At 34.2% G+C, this 14756-nt stretch overlaps 1 protein-coding gene across 1 annotated transcript in view; it reads left to right on the plus strand.

Annotated features, from left to right (window-relative positions):
• LOC123530345 (uncharacterized) overlaps positions 1-14756 on the plus strand; it is an 80554-nt gene that overhangs the window by 42288 nt on the left and 23510 nt on the right. The window contains exons 17-30 of the mRNA XM_053521743.1: positions 463-571; positions 1183-1402; positions 1772-1922; positions 2935-3063; positions 4079-4181; positions 5668-5858; positions 6314-6445; positions 7019-7192; positions 9126-9307; positions 10257-10350; positions 10673-10960; positions 11398-11768; positions 12071-12302; positions 13531-13670. Coding sequence (XP_053377718.1) covers positions 463-571; positions 1183-1402; positions 1772-1922; positions 2935-3063; positions 4079-4181; positions 5668-5858; positions 6314-6445; positions 7019-7192; positions 9126-9307; positions 10257-10350; positions 10673-10960; positions 11398-11768; positions 12071-12302; positions 13531-13670 — 2516 coding nt within the window. The remainder of the gene's footprint in view (positions 1-462; positions 572-1182; positions 1403-1771; positions 1923-2934; positions 3064-4078; positions 4182-5667; positions 5859-6313; positions 6446-7018; positions 7193-9125; positions 9308-10256; positions 10351-10672; positions 10961-11397; positions 11769-12070; positions 12303-13530; positions 13671-14756) is intronic.

Consider the following 14756-nt stretch of genomic DNA (forward strand, 5'->3'; position numbering starts at 1 on the left):
AGGTTGGCATCTATGCTCTCTTTATAACAATGTAAATATAGGAAAATGATTCTGATATTTTTTTAGTTTTATTGTGTTTTTTGAAACGTTGACAATTCTCTCTCTCTTGAACAGCTTGTGATATTTTTCTTGTTGGTACCATTTGTAATTTGATTGGTAACAGCAGTAATAAAAGCCAATCAATGTTCTTTTCATCGGTGTACTGGTATACAATACACTCTATATATTAATGCAAACTTTGTATCTATTAAATTAAACGTGAGCTTAATTATATTGATGCAAAAGGGTATTTGTGTCACACTGCTCACAAAACTAAGTTCTTTTGGGTTTGGGGGTTATAATAACGCAGCTCTTTATATTGTATTTTAGCATGCGAAAATGTAATTATCTTCAGAATTTTATAGCATAACTTTTGAAAAAATGGTTTCAACTACATGTATCTTATTAATTTTGAATTTTCAGTTAACCGTCCACCAAAAATCTACAAACAGTCTGCACATTATGATATATACTACAAAGCAGGAGAAACAGCGGAGATAATGTGTGCAGCTGATGGCATTCCAAAACCGAAGTATGTACACACTCTGGCCACCACTTAAGTTAATTGTTTGAAATAAGCTTTGAAGGCTCATAGTTACTTTGTTTATAATGTGACTGTCACATTTTTTGTTACGAACATAAAATACATTCATTTGTTTTTACATCTTATTTTCGATAACTGTTTTCCCATTTATTTGTCAAAGTTTTTAACATTTTACTCAATCAGTAGGAAGTCTTATTGAATCTTTAGAATTGTTTTATATTGTAGTTCCCTTTATAGCGATAATCGTATAAGATCATGTTCATTATTGAAAGAGTGCTTCTCCGACCATGTTATATGCATATACTCTGTTTTTGTTTTGGTAGCTGCTTTATTTAACATAAAATTTAATACTTTATGGAATTATAGTCTAAATAAAGTTCAGCTGAATGCATATTTTTATTTTGTTCTTATCCTGGGTAAAACCAATAACCCATTTAAGTGACGTTATCATACAGCAGAATTATATTAACTAAGCTGGGTTTCAAACATACGGGGCAGAGGGTAGGGCTAAACCATACAACCTTAACCATTCGGGCACGTAAGTTATTATGGCTGCTGTAGAACGGACGTATAAGGACTAAATGAGATTTTTTTTCAAGGTATCTGTGGAAACGTAATGGACAACCATACAATCCAAATGGTCATGGTGATCGTATTGTACAGCTGAAGGGTGAAGGTACTCTCGTGTTTTACAATCCAGAGGGTAGAGACGAGGGTATATATCAGTGTTTCGCAGACAATGGTTTAGGAATCTCTGCCTCTATTAAAATCAACTTCAAAATGGCTAAACTAGAGAGTTTTGCTGAAGAAACTGGGATGGTAAGTATAAATAGGTACTCAATAGTTGAAGGAACAAAAACATCACCAGTGTATTTGAAATATTCATTTTCATTTGAAAGCATTAAAACCGTCAGTTTATAACAGCAGTTAAAATCAGAATTAATTTTGGATCCTTTTCATGTGCTTTATAGAAGACTGACTGCAATATAACTGAAACAGAATGGCCAAAAAAGAAGGAAAATAGGGACATAAGTTAAGAGATAAATCTTCTCAGAAGAAGATACTTGTCTTTCAATTTTATCGCATGGATAAATCTTGAAAGTAAGATCTTTTATATCATTGATCATGTTGATATTGCAAATTGTGTCAGTATGGCAAAAATATAAAACTTGAACAATCTTATTTCAGACCCAACAAGTACATGAAGGAAATCATTTGACATTGCCGTGTATCCCACCCCAGAGTTATCCGCCCGGAAAGGTACACTGGGTGTGGAAGAAACCTGATATGGAATGGCAGCCAATCTACTTGAGTAACAGAGTGAGCATGGATCTTGAAGGTATATGTGTTTACGCATGTTATAGGGTAGTTCACTCTATTGTTAAGGTAGTTCTGCACGTTCGGATCGAAAAATTTTCTTCAATGTAGAATTTTATTAAACTTTGATTTTTCAAAACTTCAGAATATACTTAGAAAATTCAGCAAATAAAAAAGATAGGGTCGTGTATTTGACCATGATTAATGTGAACTGCACATTTCACGCTAATTTTAAGACATTATTTTAAACTATTTAACATTTTAGCTGTTTTGATATCACATTTTAACTTCAGAAAGATAGTAACAGTGTCATTGTCATAAATTTACTCACAAGTTGCCGTCAATTCTTAAATTGAATTTTATTTCCGTACGTCGAATCCAGGCTTTATTCTACGTTTTCCGGATAAATGACGTTACGTATGCATTCTTTCATTGCAAACCTTAGAAAGAACAAAACATGGTGTAAAGGGTAGTTCGGATACATGGATAAATATTTTTACATTTAAAATGTAGATGAAATTAAAAGTGCATGCGGATGGTTCAGTAACTCTTAATTTTATGTTGTAAACAGAAAGAAAGTGCCATTCAAATATATAATTTGCATAATTACGTAATTAGAAAGGAATTTCGGCCAATATTAGATATAAATTTATACTGTCAGAGCCATAAAAGGAGGTAAGTAAGTAAGTTAGTAATGACTTTATTTCTAGAGGCTACACATTGGGTTTCCACATCTACCATTTGGGCCTCAGTCTAGTTATATATCTAATCATATGGCAGATATATGCGATAAAAATGATCGAAAATAAGAAATAACAAGAAGTTGATATAGTTTTTGCTCGCAACAATAGTTTGTCAGCCGTTTTATGGACAAGGTCATTTAGACCCTTTTAAGACTATTTTTCTGGCCCAACTTATTTAATTGATTGATCCAATGCACATTTTTTTTTTTCATAAAAAATACTCTTACAGAATAAGCACTTCAAAAATGTCAAAATATCTTTTTTTTTCACACGAAATGTTTTGATTTCCAGGGAGACTCCGATTCGCAAATGTGATTAAGGCCGACGAACAAGGTGGAAATGCGTACCACTGTATGGTTATCAACAACATGTTGCGAAACACTCGAGTTGGTCAAGCACATTTTGTGGAAGTCTTAGAGCGTACGTTGCTTTTTATAACGGTCATAATGTCAACAGAACTAATTCTATCAATCGAGTTAGTGTTGTCTGATCAATAGATATGGCTGCAGTGGTGTTTGACCCATTTGATAAGTTGTAATGCAGAAATATGTGGTGAAACAATGTCAACATTTTCCCAGTACTATTAACAATTTATAGATCTAAATATATAACGCCTTGCAAATATATAAAAATGAGGGACTTAAGCAGTATATTATACCATAACCGTAAACTATCGACTAGAATAATACTGACTTATCGTAAATTATCTTGTGTTTGTTTAGTCCTTGTTGTCTCTGTGTGTGTGTGCGTGTGCGTGGGCGTGTGTGTGTGTGTGTGTGTGTGGAACGAGGCTTTCCCTGTTGAATATTTGTATTTGCGGGGTGTGGCAGTTCAATATGTCTCTGTTCGTCTTTTCATTTGTCCACCCGAATGTCTGTTCAGATCATCGTCCGTTCGTATTGGTGTCGTGTATTGTCTTTGAGTTATCAAACTTTATAAGAGTATTATTCAGCTTGAAATGTTGTGCAGTGTGGGATATGTTTCGGATATCTCTCATCCAGACTAGAGGTATATCCCTTGAAATATCCCAAATTTTGAAAAGACCATGAAAGTTTATGTTACACATATAATATACAAATAAAGTGCTGAAATTTTGTGAAGGACACGACTCCAAGAGTATTTTACCTTGAGTCAAACCATGTAGGAATAATATTCATCAGTTGAATTTTTTCGCACATAGATGTTGTTGTTTTTTTTATTTCACTCTGCTACTCTTTTGTTATCGCACATGAAGTTATCAAATATATAATTAAAGGGTTTAAAATATGTGTACCACGTATCTAGAAAAAGAATTTTGATCAGCAATTTAAGTTATGCACCTGGGATTCTATCTGAAATTTAATAATTTTATCCCCTGTCTCCTATCTCTCATTCAAAATATATGTTCAGTATATAATTGCTGGATGTTAAACTAGTTATTTCTTCGTTATTTCAGCAAAAGAACAAAGACACCCACATCACGTGCTGTGGACGTCACCAAGCCACATGTTATTCGTCAAAGGAAGCACGCTCATACTCAAGTGTATTTTTGCTGGAATGTATGCAAAATAATTTTACTGATTGAGTTTTGTTACGTTGTTTCAGACGGAATAAAAACGTGACCAGGGCACATTTTCATAAAGCATCTTAGCAGAAAAAAAATACTAAGATCAGAATTTAAGCTTTTCTTATATTTTTTAATTTCATTTCAAATCCATTCGTTTGGATTAGTAAGCCCATATTTCATTAAAATGGTATCTTGATATGAGCCGTGCCATGAGAAAACCAACATAGTGGGTCTGCGACCAGCATGGATCCAGACCAGCCTGCGCATCCGCGCAGTCTGGTCAGGATCCATGCTGTTCGCTTTCAAAGCCTACTGCAATTAGAGAAACCGTTAGCGGACAGCATGGTTCCTGACCGGACTGCGTGGATGCGCAGGCTGGTCTGGATCCATGCTGGTCGCAAAGCCACTATATTGGTTTTCCCATGGCACGGCTGAAATATCGATCACCAGTGTTATATTGTAACAGAAACTGATTAAAAGGACACTTCCGACAGCTGCGACTGCCGTTCTGTTTTTTTTTTCATTTGCATTTCTTCCTTTTGGGTTAATATAAAGTTGAAAAGTTACAGACGAGATCTATCCTTCACTTTAAAACAAACTCGGAATACAAATGTTTTAGTGGGGGTAAAGAGAGGTTCTTATCTAAAGGAAAGGCAAATACAATAAAAACCGTGATATCGGTTTACAAGTAAGGAGATAGAAAGTAATGAAAATACTGTATATGGTTAAAACTGTTTATGCAAGATGTATGCCTGCCATAATCAGCTACTGGCTAAAAGCAGTTTCGAGCATTCCATACATCAACTCTCTTGTGCCCAGCCAAAACACTGCCGTCTATCAAAAGATGTTAAGACGACGTGTCTTGCGCAACACTATGACACACAGTTGAAGGTCGCTGATTTACTAATTTAGAATCGCTCTTCAGAATTTGGTTTTGAATGTCCACTTTTTCTATTTTGGAATTATCATGAGAACAGCAACGTCGTTGCGAGATTCAATACGTTTCAACAATTCTGCGAGACGGAAATGCTGTACAAAGTTTTGCTTTAATGTTCTGGCAGTCTTTTTAAAGACAGATGTTAAGACAATAATTACAGGGATAGCTGTCCGGCTCCGGAGTTGGTAATAATTGCAGTGAAAGATGTTAGTCAATAAGTTTATGGTATAAGCCTGTTAAACAAATACATTTAGCTATTGAGATAATTTCATTTTTAACTGAAAAACTCTGAAAAGGCGTTTTGTTTTATAGTCCAACGCTGATTTTGTTTGGAAAAGATTATTGGATGTGATTATTTCATTTCATAGTCTTACACTGATATTGCATTGAAGAGATCATTTAGTATGATTTTTTTTTCATTTTATAGTCGAATGCTGACTTTTTTTGTGGAAGATATCATTTAATATGATTATTTAGTTTCACAGTTCAATGCTAATTTTGTGTGAAAGAGATCATTTACTTTGATGTTTTCATTCCATAGTCCCACCCCAGATGTATACTGGAAGAGACTTCAGGGAACTTTACCTGAAAAAGCGGTATTTAAGAGTTTTGGACAGGAATTACACATTGAAAACATCCAGGAGTCAGATGCTGGACAATACCAATGTGAGTCTCGTAACACAGGAGAAACTACGCCGAGTGCATATAAATCATTTGATATTATAATTGAATGTAAGTATTAACGACAATAAAAGAATATGATGAATATGCTTTAGTTTGAAGAATACTTTTCATAACATAATTTAAAATTGCATTTTATTTATCTACTGTTGCGTACAGTGTTTTATAAATTGTCATAGAAATATGGAATGTAATTTCTTGAAACAAGAATGTATTTGCAGTACTTTTGATTCTTAATCTAAGATCTTAAGCTTATCATAGCAAAATGTGGCAATTGCGTTCAGTTTTGCCACAAGAATTGCCAATTATATATAATGCCGCTCAATACCTTAAACACTTTTAGTATAAAACGTTTTTAAAAAGTAATTGAACGCATTTTATTCACGCTGGTTTATTACACAACAGTGTTTATGTAAAACCAAAATATGTTTTCCACCAATTATACTGTTTCCTTTTAATATAAAATCATTGAAGTTTATCTCTAGGTCAATTGCTATGTATTGTAGCTGCACCGTATTGGGTAGAGGAACCTGTGGATGTTGAAGCCGGTGTCAATGAAGAAGCAACTTTTGTCTGCAAAGCTGACGGCATTCCAAAACCTGATTATACTTGGTACATCAACGGTGTTCCACTTGAAGGTTTAATGTTTACTTATTTTTCTTGGTCAAACGGTTAACTGGCCGAAAGTTAGCAATGAAAGTAACATTAACTGACTATACAATTAGACTATACGGGAACAAATTCTTTATTTAAACATACATTTTTCTGTTTGAAATGATCATGTTTTACAAACTGTGAACCATTCATGATAGGTTAGCGTTTAATATGCCTATTTTGTCTGTCTGTCCGTTTAACACGACTGGTCATATGCGGAAATTTCCTGGAACATCTTTCAGTGGACTTGCTAAAAACTGAAGAAATACATTTAATTACGAAGCGAAATTTTATATATTACCAGTTGTACTTTGTTCGATTAAGGACCTGTGGCTATTTGCTTTTTAAGGGAACTGGTCAAGCCTAAAGGAAATGTCTTACTTCGAAGTAGCGCATATCTGTTATATAACAAACATGCACTAGAAGTCCTGTGATATATATTAGTATCTTGAGTCTATATGTACTTGGTCAAGTATCACTCTCACTCCTCAATTATCACTTTGTATCCCAGATACGCGTATCTTAGGCGATATAGATCTACTCTTGTAAAATTATAGAACCAAATAAGAGTGGATTTCAAGATCCGCGTATCAGCAATAAGAGATTCTTCAAGAAAGACGAAAACAGTTTAAACCTGACAAAACTGACCTTAGAAGATCACATGAATATACAGTGTAACGCCAGTAACAAACATGGATATGTGTTCGCTGACGTCTACCTCAATGTACTGCGTAAGTTTATATAAAAGAGTCAAACATTTCGTGGTTAAGAAGATTTTACAATCCGTAACAAATCACGTTTAAGCTTCACAACAAGTGAATCATTTGGATATTTAATACGGTGACCACACAGTTTTTATTTTATTGTTACCCCGTGCTAGAATGTTTCCTGTTTATGAAAAACGCATCAGTTGGAATGTGTTTCCATATTTCACAATTTAAACCATTTCGTTTGATTTTTTGTATGAACACTTTATGTTTGTTGTTTACAATAATATACATTTCATATTTTAGATATAAGCAGACTATTGCCGGCGTGACTTTCAATCAGTATACGGTTATTGTATTTTTACCTTTTCTCTTGTTTGTGATGCCAGGTTAAGTTCAAATTTAAACTAGGGAAACACCTTACTTTTTTTCTAGTTTGCTAATGTCTAACCATTACCAAAAAAGAAGGTGAAATTTAGCGTATATTTAGAAAAAAAATGTTGGTTATTAAAAGATCAATATTACAAATATACCCAGTAGACTAATTATATAAATTCAGTTTTATTGGTCAGCTTTACTGCTTCACGTTACTAACAAAAAAAAAAAAGCCCTTAAAGGCATACGCTAGAATTCCCTGTATATGAGATGGACGAAAATTTTCCCAATAACAGAATTTCTTTTAACTTTGGATATTGAAGGACAATCATCTAAGAAACAAAAAAATGCAATAAAAATCATAGGTCACCGGATTCGAAAAAGAGTTATCTGCCCTTGAAAACGTCATTTTTTGGGGAAATGCCGTTTTCAAGGGCAGATAACTTTTTTCGATACCGGTGACCTATGATTTTTATTGCATTTTTTTGTTTCTTAGATGATTGTCCTTCAATATCCAAAGTTTGAAGAAATTCTGTTATTTGGAAACTTTTCGCACCAAATTCTAGCGAACGTCCTTAGAAATACATAAAATTGGTTTAAAACACAAGAGAATACCATGTATTCACGTAGACACGATTAAATATTGATAGTTTATTAAAATATGGGTTAGATATCAGACAAATATTAAATGGAATTTTTCAGGGAGCACAACTGCAGCTTTTCACCCTCTAAACGTATCTTAGAAGACTTTAAATAAATAAACAGATTGTATGGACATTTGCAGTGTTTTAAGGTATAATTTAAGTAACAAACTGCGGAAGTAAATACAATCTCAAAATCAAAGGGATCGAAAGTTTTACTTCGAGATAGATAGATAGATAGATAGATAGATAGATATTTTATTGAACAAAAGGTCATAGACCCGTGAGTTCACATTGTATATAAACAGTGCATAGTATATTATGTTCAATGGTGGTACAATCATATAAAGCATATTAAAATTACATAAGTTGATAATCACTGTAAAATTTCATTAACAATGTACATGATGAGGCAAAGTAAGATATAGCCTAAATGTGCCAAAACAAAATATGTCACGATACACAATTTAAAGCAAATTATACATTCTAATATAAGATTAATAAGCATGCATATAAATTTCACATACAATGTGACATGTTCGTCTCTATTCTGGTAGACCACAGTTTCTGTAATGGATAATTAAAGTAGAGATCAACTTTAAAGAAAGCAAAAATATGTCGAGATATATGTTATCGAAATTCGAGGTAAAATTATATTTTGTGCACGTGATTTTCTTTTTTTTTGTACTCCTTTATCTGTTGGAAAATCAAGTTGCCGACCAAAATTGCTTATAGAGCAAGCCATTGATGTTAACACTCTGTGGTGATCTTGCGAAAGCTTTTTATCTTCACACAAAAACGAAACTATAGCAAAAATATTTTTTTACCTGAATGTTGAGTTTAAGCATTTCTATTTCAAACACTATTATGCAAACACAGTTGTTTGGAACGCACCGAAGTTCAAGCATCTTTCTTAGGTTTTGTTTTATATAAACTTCCAGCTCAGATTCCAACTATCATGAAACATCCACCAGCGGGGATAAATGCAACAGTAGGTAGACCAGTGACTATCAGTTGTTTAGTGACATGTAAACCTTACCCAACAGTCACATGGTACAGAGATGAAAGTCTAATCACTGGAGAACGGTTTCATATTTTGCAACATGGGAACCTGCAAATTCAGGTAGGGACTTTTTTAACAGAGATGTACATCCTCTTCGAATTCTATGTTATCTTAGAAGTCCAGTGGTGCAGAATTTTGTCTTTAGTGTGGTTATATTTTTTCTTAAATCTAAAACATATAAAATAAATATATTTACAGACAAAGTCTGTACACACATGTAATCCAGTTGTGTTCAGTGGTATTTTAGCTGAGTGGTTGTTCAGTGTTGTTATATTTTATTTTCTGGTCCTTTGGGATCATTGACTCCATTTAATATCTTTGTAAAAGAATTCCGCTAAAGCCGGTGCTGCACTTACCATTACCTGTCATGAACAGTCTTAATCAAACCGAGTCTTGAAATCACTTGTTCCTCACCAGTGTTGGTTCGAGAGCTGGAGAATTCTTTATCTGAGGTAGTCACGGAAGGTCGGTGGTTCTATCTATTTGACCGTCCATACCTGAAAAAATGCACACTGAAGCACTTAGGATCTTTGTCCACAATCAAAAGCTGGAAAGTCACAATTTGACCTAAACTGTGCTGTGATGTCTCTCAGCCAGAAACAAACTTGTTTTCATTAGTATATCCAGGAACTGTTAGTAGTGTGCAACTACTTGAGAAACTATTGGAAGTGTGCAAAGCTAGGTACAAGATGGCTTCCAGGAACTCTAGAAGTGTGCCGTGCTCGATACGAAACTTCTTCCAAGAACAGTTGGAAGTGTGCAGTGCTAGGTACGCGTCTACTGCCAGAAACTGTTGGAAGTGTGCCGTGCTCGGTACGAAAGTTGTTCCAATAACTGTTAGAAGTGTGCTGTGCTATGTGCAAGTCTACTTCCAGGAACTGTTGGAAATATGTAACTACGTCCAGAAACTGTTGGAAGTATGTAGTGCTTGATACGAAACCTTTCCAAGAACTGTTGGAAGTGTTCAGTCTACTTCTTAAGTACGTATACTATTGTTGATATTATGTAGGATGTGATGTTAGCAGATGCTGGTGATTATCACTGTATTGCACGGAACATAAATGGCGAAGTGACATCATCCACGTGCAAGTTACATGTCAGACGTAAGTTTTTGTATACTTGCTACTATGTTTAAACTTTGAAATAGAATGGAATATAATTAGCTATCTGGTTCTTAATAAGGTTAGGAATCAAATTATGTTTCTTTATTCGTCCTTTCAAATCCTCCACCTGTATCCTTTTATGCATGCAAGTATATTGCTAAGAGCAGCAAAATGTTAACCAATGTTAAAAAGACGATTAACCATTTCTGACTTAAACTATCGATACATACTGGCTTAGATGGTAAGATGAGAGTTAGTCCTTTAAACATTATGTAAAATTTCCCTGATTTTGGCATAAAGGAGAAAAATATATCGTTTACAGGAAAAATTAGAATTACACAGTACCCGCTGGATCTGGAAGTTACCGCGGGCGATAATGCTGTATTTACATGTTCTGGATCTATTGATAATGGCGAAGAGGGTAACATTAAAGTGTACTGGGAGAAAGATGGACAACGTCTATGGACCAAAGAGCAAAGACTGACACAAAATTTGTGGAACAATTTACTGACAATTTCGGAAACCAGAGGCAGAGACTCAGGGGTGTACACTTGTATAATAACGGACGGGTTTGATGAAGAGAGAGCCTCCGCTAGTTTAACTGTTAAAGGTATGGTATTTCAATGAATCTAGATACTATGCCATTTTATCCAGTTTATTGTCTTACATTCAGGCATATACCTAGGAAATGAAAGTAAATGACATTTGCTTATGATGAAAACTGGAATTTTGTTCATTTTTAATCTTACCTTAAGTAACTGAAAACAATAGAACTAGAAAAAAGTCACATCAGTCATTGTGGAATGAAAAACTACCCTATTTTCGTTGTCTTCTGTAATTATCGCTATCATATAGTAGTTTAGACGTTTTTCTTTTTAAGATGGTAATAATTATTTTTGTGTACATACATCGTCAAAAGTATTGAATTAAATTATATGCCCATTTGCTTTTTGAAGAAGAAATTGATAGAAGGTAAACTCAAAATTATTACATTTCAATTAGTAAACTCATACTGATGTTGCGTTGCCACGTTTTGACGATTTACAGATCGCCCAGATCCTCCATTAGTGGTTAAAATAGAAAGATGTGTCGATAATACCGCCGATCTTAAGTGGATCAATGGTAATGAAAACTATGTCACAGTCCAGAATTTCATTGTACAGTACAATACCTCTTTCAATCCCGACCAGTGGATTTCGGCAAAAACTGTAAATTACACGCAGACAACGGCCACTATTCCTCTTTCGCCATGGGCAAACTATACATTCAGAGTGATAGCTACAAATGAAATTGGTGCCAGTTCTCCAAGTTTTCATTCGAACACAGTGTGTCGTACACATCCAGCTCCACCTGATAGAAATCCGAATAACGTCAGGTCTGTCGGAAACTCAAAAAACAAGCTCAAAATACAATGGACTGTAAGTGTAGTTATTTCTTCAATATGGGATTCGTAAGTTTGTTTTGAGTAGAAACGAAAAAAATGTATATGTTTGTTGGGTGGAGGTTGGGATACTATACAAGTTTAACGCAATCTCTGTCAAATTATCATTTGTCCATTTACACTGATATTTGTAGTTGTCTGAGAAGCTGACTTAGCATTGTTAAACATGCTGACTTATTGAAATGTAAAAGTGTTTATTGTCATATACTAGTATGTACTTGGACTTTCTTGTAAATGAATCTTAAATGTACAATTTCTGTTCCATTTTTTCCATTTCAGCCAATGAACGAGTTGGAACATAATGGCCCTGGATTTAAGTATCAACTGATGTTAAAGGAGCATGGACGACCATTTTGGTATTCCTATATAATAGACAACTGGAGAAATGATACCTTTGAAATACCATCGTATAAGCCGTACACACCATTCCAGGTTAAACTAATGTCCGTGAATGCTCTGGGAGATGCAATGGAATATCCGACAGAATATACGCTGTACTCTTTTGAAGATAGTAAGTAGAAGACATATAATATTAATATTTGAGCCGCGCCATGAGAAAACCAACATAGTGGCTTTGCGACCAGCATGGATCCGGACCAGCCTGCGCATCCGCGCAGTCTGGTCAGGATCCATCTGTTCGCTAACGGTTTCTCTAATAATAATAGGCTTTGAAAGCGAATAGCATGGATCCTGACCAGACTGCGCGGATGCGCTGGCTAGTCTGGATCCATGCTGGTCGCAAAGCCACTATGTTGGTTTTCTCATGGCGCGGCTCATTTATGTGTTCTTGATAATACATTGTACATGTATACACTTTCAGAGTGGGTCAAAACTATTGCTCAGGCTCATGACCTCAGAAATTTATTTACCTCAAGCTTTTACTTCAGCACAGCAAATATGGTGATCAACAATAGACTGGTCAATAACACAATAGGCGATTTATAAAATATATGTTTAATTTGATTTTTAAATATAAGGTTCCACACTGTGTTCCTATACTGTTTAGACAATTTTTTCTATGTGTTTTGGGTGTTTGTAATAGCAGAGGGTGTTCCATTTTAATGACACTGTCTTTTCGATTGGATCGTCGGCAAAAGTAAATAGAAAAGTGTATGCTGTCACTCAGAACTTTTAGACATCTTTAGATTATATGCATTCTGGATAGACTCCAGAAGTGTGTTCCAGATCATCCTTTATAGATAGCTAGCTAACAGTTTTGAATTCTTTTAAAGTACTCACTAAAATTCATATTTGTATACTAGATTGTACTACGCAATCAAATGTTAATGAAATAAAGCCAGGCTATATACTAACTTATAAACTTAATTAGTTAATATTGTTTGCTTAGACACGTGCATTTGTCTAGAGGTTTAGAGACAATGTGTAAACAAGTGACTGCAATTAGTGGCAGCTCTGTTTATCAGATAAATATAAATATAAACATAGATATCTATTACCTCTTTTGTATTGTCACACGTGAGTAAAAATGAAAACAGTTTAAGACATAATGTTATGACCTTTATGCATTATTCACCTTTCAATCAGATGTTTTGTCGGCTCATTTACTGAGATAATCAGACTTTGAATAATTAAATTAACAAGTGATAATGTAAACTGTCCTATTGGTTAATGAGAGTTGTATTAGTACATCGCAGGTATAGAATTAGTTTAAGTGTTACTATATTAATTTATTGTACAACGTTTATATTACATATGTTATTAAACATTTCCTAATTCAGATCCAAAAGTTCGGCCAATGGATGTTAAAGTTACAGATGCAGGTAAAACATTTGCTACAGTTAGCTGGAAATGGGATTCTTTATGGCTTGAAGAACAAGGAGAGATGACTCAGATACAGGGTCAGTTAAAAGGATTCAAGGTAGGTCACTCTCATGAGTATGCAACGTATCAAGATAAGTTGCTTCTGTCTTGAGTCTGCAATTGTTTATATATGTTTCCAGACTGATAGCATCGCATTAACATCGGAATAAAAATATGAGGTATTGAACCAAAACACTTTAACCTACTGGAATCACAGAGGTACTGCAAAATAATGAAGGTTTCAAAGGCTATCTGTCCCCACTTCCGACCATGCAAGGGTAAGACAGTGGTTTCCGTTCGATTTGTAAATAAGAGGACATATATATTAAACAACTAATATTTTAGTTTTAATCGTTTTGAAAAAAAAATATTCATATTTTGTTATGTTTCGGGTTAAACTGCTTGTAAATAAAAAAATATAATCGTTTTATATCATGTATAATACCTTAATACATATTTGTAACTAAGAGCATTCTGTCCAATTAACGTATTATCAAACTTATGTACAGCACTGTTAAATTCATAAAGCTTTAGCACGTACAAAACATCAAAATTATTGTCAAGGAATGAGAAAATGCTACATAGAGATGGTACCTAAAAAAATAATTTCTCTTTTCTGTTTTACTCCGATGTGAAATGAGAGCTCACTGTGTGAATTTACTAAAAATGTATATATTTTTTCTCACCTCGTTGTAAAAAATTCAAAATTGCCCGTTTAGAATATCGCGAAGCAAAATAGTTTTTCATTGATATTTGGATTTCGCCAATTATAGTCTTTATCAAAAGTAAATCTGTATGGTAAAGAGTAACACCTGAAATATTTCTTTTGTGTTTCAGTTTTAACTAAACATCCAAGACTGGGCAAAGTCTAAAACACATAAAAATACATTTCATTTCAGTGGGGGGATATGTACACGAAGCAGGTAGTAATTCTTACAATTGTTTAAATATAATCCTAAACAAGACGCGACCACAATTATGAAATAAAGCTGCGTGATTAAATTGTTTTCGACAATCAAGACGTATCACAATCTGTTTAACTTATCAAAATTACATTTGATGCCAGTGGCCTTTTGTGTTAGCAGCAACGATCCTTTCACGCGTACAATTTCTTGTATGATATTACATTTGATGTCAGCGGCAC

This window comes from Mercenaria mercenaria, chromosome 13 (genome assembly GCF_021730395.1).
Source record: "Mercenaria mercenaria strain notata chromosome 13, MADL_Memer_1, whole genome shotgun sequence".
Lineage (NCBI taxonomy): Eukaryota > Metazoa > Mollusca > Bivalvia > Venerida > Veneridae > Mercenaria > Mercenaria mercenaria.